General features: G+C 38.2%; 1 protein-coding gene across 1 annotated transcript in view; it reads left to right on the top strand.

The window, feature by feature from the left end:
• GALNT14 (polypeptide N-acetylgalactosaminyltransferase 14) overlaps positions 1-12,504 on the top strand; it is a gene marked incomplete at its 3' end in the record, with an annotated part of 328,816 nt that overhangs the window by 293,884 nt on the left and 22,428 nt on the right. Inside the window, exons 7-9 of the mRNA XM_083376377.1 lie at positions 2,993-3,080; positions 5,023-5,107; positions 9,793-9,896. Of these exons, the coding sequence (XP_083232503.1) occupies positions 2,993-3,080; positions 5,023-5,107; positions 9,793-9,896 (277 nt within the window). The remainder of the gene's footprint in view (positions 1-2,992; positions 3,081-5,022; positions 5,108-9,792; positions 9,897-12,504) is intronic.

The raw sequence follows: 12,504 nt of genomic DNA, 5'->3' as shown, positions 1-12,504 counted from the left end.
TAGCTGTAGTAGAAACTGATTTTTCTTTCCAAATAGCAAGAATAAGGATCACAAACAATATTTAGTGACTGTCTTTAGTATGCTGTAATATGTGTGGTGAAATAAAGAGCACTAAACTTGAAAGAATATGTGGAAGACTGTTGAATCTGAAACAGAACCGACATATTATATTCTATGGCTTTTTAATTCTTTTTTTTTAAAATTATAAATCTTTATTTACATTTCGTGTTAAAAACACACCATACACCAACAAAGACAAAAAAAAAACATTTACAATATACAAAAAACGAAGAAATCAAAAAATTGAAAACCATTTTAAAAATTTCACATTATATCTACTTCTAAACTAACAATTATATTCCACTCATTAAGTCTCTTATAACCATCGAACTCCAAAGCTTATTCATTAACAATGACTATATCACTTCATTTTTGACCAACCTCCAAGCCACCCTCATTTCTTTAATCTTTTATCCATCCAAATATACCATTTATTCCATGATAGAAATGCTGGTGTCTCTTCTTTACCCTTCAACTTCTTGGTCAATGTGTCTGCTTCTGCACAATCAAGTATTCTCCTAATTATAACTTCATCCGGTAGGGTATGATTTGCCTTCCAAAATTGAGCATACCCCATCCTTGCCGCCGTTAAGATATGTAAAACCAAATACCATATATCCTTCTTAATATTTCCAGGCCTGGAGCCAAGCAGATACGTCTCTGGTTTAAGATCAACTAAACACCCTGTGATTTCCTCTATCCATTTTTGGATCCTCATTCAATATCTAACCACTTCCGGACATGTCCACCATAAGTGATAGTATGTGCCAATCCCTTTACCACACTTCCAACAATCGGCCGACAATCCGGGGAACATTTTGGAAAGTCTGGCCGGAGGGAGATGCCATCTATAAAGCATTTTGTATATGTTCTCCTTATATGACGTGGAAACCACCAGCCTCATATTAGTCCACCAAATCTCTTCCCATTTCTCAAGTGGAAATGCATAACCAAAATTCTTCCCCCAGGCAATCATCGCATCTTTTACCACCTCCTCCCCTACTACCCTAGTTAGCAGCAATTTATAGCGCTTAGATATCATCCCTTTCTCCGGGCCCAGCAGAATCTTATCTAATTCCTGCAGATTCAGATAAATACCCCTTCCTTCCTTATCCTTCTTATACCTTGACTGGATCTGCAGGTAGGCCCACCACTCCAGTTGAAACCCTTGCTGAGCCAGATCTTGTCGTGTTTTGAGTTCTCCCCCGCTATCTAAAAGTTCTTTGTAAGTTGGTCTTCTTCCTTTCTTGAGTAGGGTCAGATGGGTCAAGGCTTCCAAGGTTGATAACCAACATGGAATTTGCGCATAATATTTAGCCCTTATCTTATCCCAATTCCGAATCAGTATATCCCTTATGTAGTGGCGAGTAAACTGTTTGCTTGGAGGAGTACCTTCCCGCCAAAGAGCTGCATGCCATCCCTGCAGCAAATCAAATCCTTCCAGACTCAACAATCGATTATTGCTTAAACTTATCCATTCCTTGCCCCAAACTAAGAGGGCAGCCTGATAGTAAAGTTCCCAGTTCGGTAGGCCAAGGCCCCCTCTTTCCTTAATTTCTTGCATCATTTTTCCCCCAATCCTGGGCCGTTTCCCCTGCCATACGAATCTAGAAACTACCCCCTCTAACTCTTTTAGAACTTCAGCGAAAGTTTAACTGGTGCTGTCTGGAAAAGAAAATTCCATTTCTGCAAAACATAAGATTTCACCGTGGCTACCCTTCCTAATAATGACAACTGTATCCTACCCCATTTTCCCAGGTCCATTTTTGTTTGTATCAGTAATTTAGAATAATTATCCTCCCTAATACTTGAACATCTTCCCGTCAACCAGATTCCTAAATATTTCACCTTCTTCACGATTTTAAACCCTGTAGTGTCCTCTAGCATCTGTTTACTTCTATTTGAAAGATTTTTCGTCAATATATTTGTCTTATCTTTATTTACTTGTAGACCAGCCACGTTTCCAAATTCCTCAATCCTTTTTAGTAATTCCATGCTGGATTCCAGAGGGTTTTCCAAAACGAAGACCATATCATCTGCAAATGCCTGCAATTTATAAATTTGGTCTCTTATCTGAAGCCCAGTAATCTCCTCATCTTTCCTTATTATTCTCAATAGGGGTTCTAAGGTTAGGATAAATAAAAGTGGGGAGAGTGGACAACCCTGCCTAGTGCCCTTACAGATATCAAATTTGTCAGTTAAATTCCTATTTTTCAACAGTCTTGCTTCCTGCTTAGTATAGATTGCTTTAATCATATTACGGAATTTAGCCCCAAACTCCATATGTTCCAACTGACACATTAGGAAATCCCAATTAACCCTATCGAATGCTTTTAGAGCATCGATAAATATTAAAGCTAATTGTTTATCTGGTCGGCTTTCATAATACTCCAGAACATTTAATATAATTCTGAGATTATCTTTTATTTGTCTAGTGGGAAGGAACCCATTCTGGTCTGTATGTATGAATTGGTTTAAGTAAATTTTTAATCTATCCGCAATTATTGCCGCAAATATTTTGTAATCTGAATTAAGGGATATTGGCCTATAATTTTTAATATGCTTCAAAGGGAAGTCATCCTTAGGAATCAAACTAATATTTGCCTCCTAACTAATATTTCAGACTGTTGAATCTGAAACAGAACCGACATATTATATTCTATGGCTTTTTAATTCTTAACTGTACCGTACAAAGACCTCTCTTTTTTGCCACTTTCACTACCTTTTTAGTTGTCATCATTGCATCTGATGATATAATCATATTTTCCCCAGGTATATTGTATATTAGTTTCAGTGCTTGGAAATGCAATAGGTCGTCCATATAATCAATAAGCAAAAGAAAAGCCCATAAATCATCTCCCATGGACACATTAATTATGTTAATTTGATAATGTCTTTCAGAAATTTAACCTGCTTTCTTTGTTATTATCAGGATCCAAGCCATGTGGTGAGTCCAGTTATTGATATAATCAATTTGGACACCTTTGCTTATGTGGCAGCTTCTTCAGATCTAAGAGGAGGTGAGTTTGTAATCAACCATAGACCTATGATAGTTTAGACAAGCGTATGAACAAAATGTACAGTATAAGAAATGCTGAGTGGTATGGAATTAATAAAGCCATTCTGCTAAGTATTGTTCACTATGTGTTAACTCAGTCCACAGCTTGGATAGGCTAATATATTTTCCCCAATTCACATAAACAAAAATAAAACCATGGTTATAGTTTCTCAGATCATTCACATAATAGGAAATTATACCTATCAATTATAGAATAAAGTCTGGTGTTAATGCCAATGCCAAAATAATATTTTTAAACATTGTATTTGTTCTGAGGTTTGTAGTTAAAGGTTCTTGCTTTAGTGAAATAAACAGTGATTAATGAAAGATTTCCAGAATTGTTTTTACTTCCAAAAAATGGAAGAACAAACCAGCCTCATATACTAAGATATTAATTCTTTTAATTGACCAGTATATTTTAGTCAGGATTTTTTTTTTGGATTTTAATTTTTCTTAGCAAACCTTTAGTGCAACATCATTGCTAATTTAAATTTTCTTTAATGTCCATCATCATATCGGAATTGTCATAAATATTTCTTGTAGTAGACAACCATGATAATTTTCAACTAAGACAAAGCAGAAATATAAAATGGTCTTATTGGTTTTTTTTAAAGAAAATCTAAAATCTTAACCAGCAAGAATACTTTGAACTTTATGGGAAAAACAAATCTAAATAAGGACTGTAACAGGATATAAGATGAGGCAACCAGAATGATTAGATAGAAAAGAAATACGGTATTATATTGATGCAATCATTATTTCTAGGACTATTGGGGAAAATCATATATGTAGCTGTTATTTATCAAAATAATAAAAACTGTATTAATTCAAGGTTTGCAAAGAAGACATTTTGGGGAAAAGGGGAAATCAACTAAATGTATTATGTGGATTATGGATTATAGAAACCAATTGTTAATGATTTTTCTTTATAAATGTAAACCCAGCAAACACACTGTTTATCAACTATTAAGTGATTTATGTTTTTTTTAAAAATCAGTAAAATATGTGTGTGGGGGGGGAAGAGTTCAGGTTCCAGGTTCCACACAGATGGACTACTTCTGGAGTTCCAAATAGATGACAAATGAGTTTAGCCTACCAACTTTTTCAGATCACATTACATGGAACATAGGCACTCCATAAAGTAATCAGTCATAGCCAGCACCTTGAATCACACCTGGAAACATATCAGTTACCAGAACTCTGCTCCCATACCAGCATATGGGTCTACCAAGACTTATCCCTTACTGCACATACTGCTGGACCATTTGAAGCCATTCCACATAGAGTGCATTGTAGTAGTTGAGCCATGAAATGACTGGTCTATGAGTGACTGAAGGACCTACTGCTCTAAGAAAGACCACAACTGGTACATCAGAAGATGTAGATGAAGCTGTGAAGATGTAGAACAGGAGCTGTGAGTCCAGGAATATTCTAAGATTGAACACCATTCTTAAATGAGGAAGTGGACCCCATCCAAGGTTGAAGATGGAATATCTTCAGTTCTAGGTGGTAGGTCAAATCAGAAGATGGTTCTTTTGGGACAGGCACTGAGACATAAACTTATCAACCTAACTCAGCCAGCCTCCCAGGACACTCTACCACAGTTCTTAAATTAGTTATTTTGGAAAATTAGTGGAGAGACTGCTAAATATGAACATAGTATTATAACAAACACATTGTTTTTAATGCATTACAAATTGTTAATTGATGACACACTTGTAATCTTTCCTGCATCTGCATAACCACTTGTTAGGTAAGTTTAATAGATTTTGTTACTCCAAAAAGTTGCTACCAAACTCCTGGTTGTAATTATTGTAACTTAAATAATGACATTGCTTGAAAGTGTATGATTGCAACTAGTTGACATCTATTCCTTCATCTCTGTCTGTGCATTTCATATTTAGGGTTTGACTGGAGTCTTCATTTTAAATGGGAGCAACTTTCTCTAGAGCAAAAAGCCAAGCGATCAGATCCCACAGAGCCCATCAAGTAAGTAACTGTATTCAAAATAGGAAACTCAAAGCAACCACAAGCTGTTTTGAAGTGGGAAAGGGTAAATAGCATATTGAGGAGAGTGCCAGCTAACTGTTGACCCTAAGCATGCTAAGCTATTGGAAATCTTTTCTGAAACTTCAGTTGAAGTAAGTCCAAATACACCTATTTAACCATTGTATCATAAGAATGTTTTCGATTACCAATAGTTTTACTAATTAGAAGCAAAAGAAGCATACAGAACATGATGGGGTACATGCAGTTCCTTTTAGATGCACCATAAAAAATTAGTACAGAGCTGACAGCCCTATTTGAGCCTTTGAGCAGAGTATGGGAGCTTACCCTGACACTTCACCCTCAGGTTTCTCTTTGTTCAATAGTTAGAGTTCTTAATTAGGTAAGTTCAAGCTCTTTCATATCTCCAGTTGCCTCTTCAGACATTCAGCTCATGTGGGCAGGGATATTGGATTCAGAACTTGAGTACCCTTGACCTCCTTTTTAGCTCTTGCATGTTCAGTATAATCTCTTTTAGCCCTTTGTGTATGTGATAAAACTGAGAAGTCCAGCCCTCTAATTGCATCATGAGCTTTCAGAACTGGGAAATTTTATTCCATATTTCCCACCAGGAAAACTCCTAAAATTCCTAATTTAGTACAAATAAAATTGAGGCATAGCATCTCTGTATGCCAGCAGCAGTCTTAGTAGAAAGAACTAACAAGGACTTTTTTTCCAAGAGCTTCTCTTTCAATCAATCAAGAGTGCAAGAAAGCATATTTAGGATTTTTCCCCCTTCTAACAGTAAGAGCAGTTGGACAGTGGAACCAATTATTCAGAGAGGTGGTGAGAGTCAACAGCTACAGGCTAGACAGCCATCTATTGGGGAGGCTTTAAATTGGATTCTTCACTGAATAGGGATTTGGATTCAGGGGACTCTGTGCCCCTTTCCAACTCTATAATTTTTAGTGCTTCAGGCAGGCTGATGCCTTCCCAACAAGACTTAACTCTTCATTGACCACAGAATAAAAACTTCTCTTTGCATTCTGGTCCTTTGTGCTGATCATGATTCTAGTAGCTGGAGTGATAAAATATCTTCTCTCACCTTAAAAGCATTCTATTAACTAAAAATTGTCCAGGGCAAAAATACAATTATGACTTTACTGTGATCGTTAACCAGTACAGTTTTCTTCCTTATATACATTTAACAACCACTTGTTCAACAACTGCTCAGAGATACTCCAGGATCCTGGTAGGATCTTCAGTTGAAAGTTGAAAACCACAAGACGTACAATTCCTGGCTTTGAACAACAGGGCCACATACCATTGCTGTAAGCAAAAGATCCTTTAAGGGGTATTATCCTGCCCTCTCTCCTGCTCTCTCCTCTATATTTTGACACATCAATGGGGTAGGAGTGACTGGCTTAACAACTGCAAACTTGCTTAACCACAGCAATGGGGGATGCCATTTCAGATTTGCGATTGCTAAGCAATGCAGTCGCTTGATGTTGCTCTTTAAAACTGCAAGGCTTAATTATGGAAATTTTGGTCTCAATTACCATCATGAACAGAGGACTATCTCAGAGCACTTCCTCCTCCACAACTTGTCAAGTTAGTGTATTGCTCCCTTTATACTTCTTCAAGCTTTCTTGTAACAATTAAAATTAATACATCCTGGAATTAGACCTTTGGACCACATATAGTTCTACATGGTTTTCTTTTTATTCCCGTGAAGCTATCAAGAGAAAAGTTCTACTACCTTAAAAAAAATTGTACTTGAGGTAAGGTATCAGTTGAAAGCCCAGCAAATTATCAAATATAAGTTGTGTATATATGAGTGACTGAATGTAAACCAGGTAAATATGCTTGTATATGTGAACACACACACCTTCACACACACAGAAAAGTGGCATGTCTGAACTTTTCTATTAATCATAGTTTAATCATTAGAATGCTGAAAAGTCCCTTTGAGACATCAAACCAGGTGACTGAAGAAAGTATGTACCCTATGAAGTGGCTGGTGTGGCAGGCAGAGAGCACAATTTTCTGTGCATCTCATCTTACTCAGTATTCCTTTTTTACCTTTGTTCTCAGCTAAGAGGGGGGAAATAATCCCTGTGAAATAATGTATCTTAAATAGTCCCCAAGCGCTAAATGCATTTTTAGCTTGTAAACCTGTAATCAGGGCTGCAAACTTCAGGCTAGTAGGGGTTGTGCTGATAAATGCATTAGCCATACATTGCACACTGGGGGAAAGTTTTGACATGAAAATACCAAAAGTTTCTGAAACATTACTTAGATCCATCAATATTTGTAGCGGTGGAATCTTTTTTGGATCACAGACTGTATTTAGTCAGGGCTAAATTTTTAGGGACCAAACATCCATCATGGGACAAACTAAAGCAATGCTTGGGCAAGATGGGCACTGCCCTCTCATCTACCTCCTAAAAATTCACTTTCATAGACATCTGAAGAGCCACATAAAATTCAGTTACATTCATACAAATAAAATTCAACATCTTCATAAACGATTTAAATGAGGGAATAGAAGGGGAACTCATCAAATTTGCAGACAATACCAAGCTGGCAGGAATAGCCAACACTCCAGAAGATAGACTTAAGATATAGAAGAATCTCGACAGACTTGAACACTGGGCACTATCTAACAAAAATAAATTCAATGGTGAGAAAAGTAAGGTTCTACATTTAGGCAAAAAAACCCCAAATGTACAGGTATAGAATAGATGGAACCTAGCTCAATAGCAGTGACTGCAAGATGAATTTCAGAGTTCTAGTGGACAATCACTTAAATATGAGCCAGCAGTGTGCTGCAGCTGCCAAAAAAGCCAGCACAGTGCTAGGCTGCATTAACAAAGGGATTGAATCAAGTTCACATGAAGTGTTAATGCCACTTTACAATGCCTTGGTAAGACCACACTTGGAATATTGCATCCAGTTTTGGTCACCACAATATAAAAAAGAAGATGTTAACATTCTAGAAAGTGTAGAAAAGACCAACAAAGATCATTGGGGGCTGGAAGTTAAAACATATGAAGAACAGTTGCAGTAATTGGGTAGGTCTATTCTAGTGAAAAGGGACGCGGTGGCTCAGTGGATTAGGACACTGAGCTTGTCGATCAGAAGGTCGGCAGTTTGGCGGCTCGAATCCTGAGTGCCGCGTAACAGAGTGAGCGCTTGTTACCCGTCCCAGCTTCTGCCAACCTAGCAGTTCGAAAGCACGTAAAAATGCAAGTAGAAAAATAGGGACCACCACGGTGGGAAGGTAACAGTGCTCCGTGCGTCTTTGGCGTCTAGTCATGCTGGCCACATGACCACGGAGATGTCCTCGGAAAAGCGCTGGCTCTTCACCTTTGAAACAGAGATGAGCACCGGCCCCTAGATTTGGAAACGACTAGCATGCATGTGCGGGGAAACCTTTACCTTTATTCTAGTGAAAAGAAGGACAAGGAATGACACGATAGCAGTGTTCCAATATTTAACGGGTTGGCACAAAGAAGACAGGGGTCAACCTATTTTCCAAAGCAAGACAAGAAGCAATGGATGGAAACTAATCAAGGAGAGAAGCAACCTAGAACTAAGGAGAAATTTCCTGATAATGAAAACAATTAATCAGTGGAATGGCTTGCCTTCAGACATTTTAAGTGCTACATCACTGCAGGTTTTTAAGAAGAGATTGGATAGCCATTTGTCTGCAATGGTAGGGTCTCCTGCATGAGCACAGGGTTGGAATAGAAGACCTCCAAGATCCCTTCCTTCTCTCTTATGATCCTTTCTTACACACATTAGGAAACCCATTTTGACATGTGTTCTGGTTGAGTTGAAGCCTTGTGCTAAGTCAAGAGGTGTTTAATATCAATTTATTGATATAAATCAGTGATTTGGTTTACTATTTAATTAGATATTATATTGTAATATCAAAACCAAGCAAAACACCTTATGGCTTAATATGGTTTGTAACCCATAACAGGGTGAACCTTCTGACACAAACACACAAAGCTCATTCTCCATACAGTGGTTGGACTTGGGGAAGTCTCCCACTGCCTTTGATGTCAGGTCTCAAAGTACTCTTTTAGCATCCTGGGCTGTAAATGGAAAATGTAAAAGGACACATCTTGCAAAGAACTGATTAGGAAGAAGTAAGAACACTTGAATATTGACAAATACCCTGTTTCAAAGGGGAAATTATAGCCCAGCAACTTAAGGCCACAGAATTTCAGTTCTTATTCTTCCATTTTTTTTCAATATGAAAGGGAGGAGGCTTGCCTTTTCTCTGTAGGAAGAGCATCTGAACCTGTTAACGCTTTAGAAATAACTACTTTTTAACTATCTGAGAAGCAGCTTCTATGCTAGTCGTTTCCAAATCTCAGTGTCACAAGGGGCAGGAATATTTTTGAATGGGAATCTAATTTTTTTCTTCCTAACCAGCAATACAACACTACAACCTTCATGGAGTTTTGATAGGGATCATGATCTTGCCAACTGCAAATCATTCAACAGTAACATCCTCTCCCTTCAGTGCAATTAAATTTAAAAAGTGTCATTGGCCATACTTACATCAAAGAACCAAGTAATATTGGTTAGTTTCTCTCTCTGCATCTATTTCACATACCTAATACTTTCTACAAAAAGAGTTGAAATGAGATTTTTCTTTCTTTCCCAACTTTCAGGACTCCTATCATTGCTGGGGGGCTTTTTGTAATTGACAAGGCCTGGTTCAACCATCTGGGAAAATATGATGCTGCAATGGACATCTGGGGTGGGGAAAATTTTGGTAAGTCACTGCTACCTTGCAGTTATCAGCAAAGGCTTTTTAAAGATTTAAGGGGGAAGTTTTGTAAACCTGAATATGAGAGCCTGTATAATAGAGTGATTACCTGTTGGACTGGCAACAGGGAGTCTAACGTTCTATTTTACCCTCTGCCCTTGTCTGCATAAACACACTAGGTTTAAGGAATGTAGACTTGGCTTGGGAATGGGGAAGGCATGAGTGACTTCATTAGCAGAATACTTTCAGAAATATTAGCCAGTCATGAGAAAGAAGAAAGTCTGAGAAAGAAAATCAAAATAGCCCCACTTTGATTTTATTTGGTATAAGATGAGGCAGGAAGAAACTGACAGGCTTTTAAGATTTTGTTATTCTGCCTTTCAATTATAAAGAACACCCTTGGAATTTCTGCCATTTTTGTTTCTTGACTATGCCTAAATGTCTAAGGAGGCTCTCAGTCATCCAGGTCATGGTTGTCCCAAAGGTGCTTTTTCCAGGAGGCAAACTGGACTTTCTTGTTTTTCCTTTGAACATGTTTTGCTTCTCATCCAAGAAGCTTCTTCAGCTCTGACTGGATGGTGGGGAATGGAAGGATTTATTTAAAGAGAGCTGAAGAAGCTTCTTGGATGAGAAGTGAAACATTTTTAAAGAAAAACAAGAAAGTCCTGTTGCCTCCTGAAAAAGCATCTTTGGGACAACCGTGACCTGGATGACTGAGAACCTCCGTAGACATTTAACTATGCAGTTTGGGATGAACACTCTTTCAATGGTGAGGGAGTATGAACAGATTTCCAGAAAACATTGCAGACTGCAGGAACCATTTGAGCTTCAGTTTGAGATGCAGACAACACAGACTCATCCCCAACAGTCTGTGCCTGTCTTCAACGTGAAGCGACACAGTGCAGAAAACATGCTGCAGCCAAGAAGGGTCCATACACATTTGCACTACCCAGGTGACCCTGAGGACACAGGTAAACCTCCAGATGGCCTCAACAACTCTCTAAAAGAATGTAAATGACCATCTGTCTGCAAGGAATATAAATTCTTCCATTCCCCACCATCCAGTCAGAGCTGAAGAAGCTTCTTGCTTGAGAAGCGAAATGTCTTCAAAGAAAAACAAGAAAGTCCAGCTTCTTCCTGAAAAAAGCACCTTTGCGTTGACTATGCCTACTTCAAAGGGCCAACACAGAGTGACTTGGGCCAGGTATCTATCTCCGCCCAAATCACCTTGTAGGATTATTGTTCTTGGAAAAATGGGAGAAGGGAGGACTATTGCTGCTAACTATTCCAGTTTGCACTCCTGAAAAGAAAGCAGGATATAAATCTAACCCATAAATACCACTCAAAAGTCTCTTCCTCTGCATAATAAATTTAATAAATCTAATCTATAATGAGAGGTTTGAATGTTTAGATTGCTCAGGAATTCTGTATTCTATGGTTTTTAGTTCTACTGTTGATGAAATATTTTTGTTTTTAACCCACCATACACATTTGGAAAATTATGTGCCACTCAGAATCAGTGTGATTGGAGAAGCTTATCCGCCATGTAGATCAGTCAGTCAATTCCAGTTATGATTTGCAAAAATTCAAATTGAACAAGCTGTTACAGTGCCTTTGCTAAAGTACTATCAGTACATTAAAAGTTCCATTATTGCCAACTCTTCCTTTGTAATACTTTGACAAAATATTTGTCTTTCGCCACCATCAGCAGCTTTACACTGACTACTCGTGTGAAGAGGCAGACAATCTTTTAGGAAGAAGACAGGTGAATGAAAAAAAGTTTGATGCTCCTGGTACTGCCACAACAGCAGAAGCTGAGACAATTTAAGGGAAAGAAATGGGCCATAACAGAGTTAATTCAAAAGGTCTGGTAGGGGTTTCCCATGGGATGCCTCTAATTAGTGCAGTATATTGTACTAACATGTCACCTGACAAAACTAGCTCTCCTTCTGGGGAGAACATTTTATTATGGCCATGGGAGGGCCTGTTACATGGGTGGATTCTTAGCATCTGTTGTGTTTCTGGATGGTTTATGCTCTGACAGCATTTTTGTTGTTTTGTTTTTGTACCCCCAGGGAACACTTCAACATCTAAGTCAATAAAGGGAAGTTAGAAGCAATAAATCTAGGCAAGAGCTTGACTGGGTGCATCATGTTCCAGGGCAGCAATATTGCTGCTCCTTTCAATCTGCTCCTTTCTTCTGACTTCCGGCTTACAGGAATCAAGCAAGCGTGCCAGCCCACCCTGCTCAATCCTTTGGGCTTAGCTAAAAAAATTCCTGTTGGTTTCCAAGCTGCATTCAAGGTTCTAGCATTAGACTAGCCTTTAGAAAGCCCTCAGTGACTTGATGTCTTTGGTGTCTTCAGGACAAATCTTCCATATGTCCTTCCCTATATACTTCAGCTGACAGCTGGGGCATTAACATCAGATCTTTTAGCAGCAAGAAGGCAGGCAGGTAGTTGCTGTGAAAAGCCTTTGTGGGATGGGCTGTACCCAGTTACCAACAGAGCAGAAAAATCTTCAGCTTAGGTGGTTCACAAAAACATGGTTCTTTCAAGAACATTTCCTTAAGAATTAATGGTCCTATATTTTAATTTGGTTTTAGAGTGAAGTG

This window comes from Vipera ursinii, assembly GCF_947247035.1.
Source record: "Vipera ursinii genome assembly, chromosome: 1".
Taxonomy (NCBI): Eukaryota; Metazoa; Chordata; class Lepidosauria; order Squamata; family Viperidae; genus Vipera; species Vipera ursinii.
Note: the sequence above shows the minus strand (reverse complement) of the source record. Positions and strands in the feature narration are given on the sequence as shown.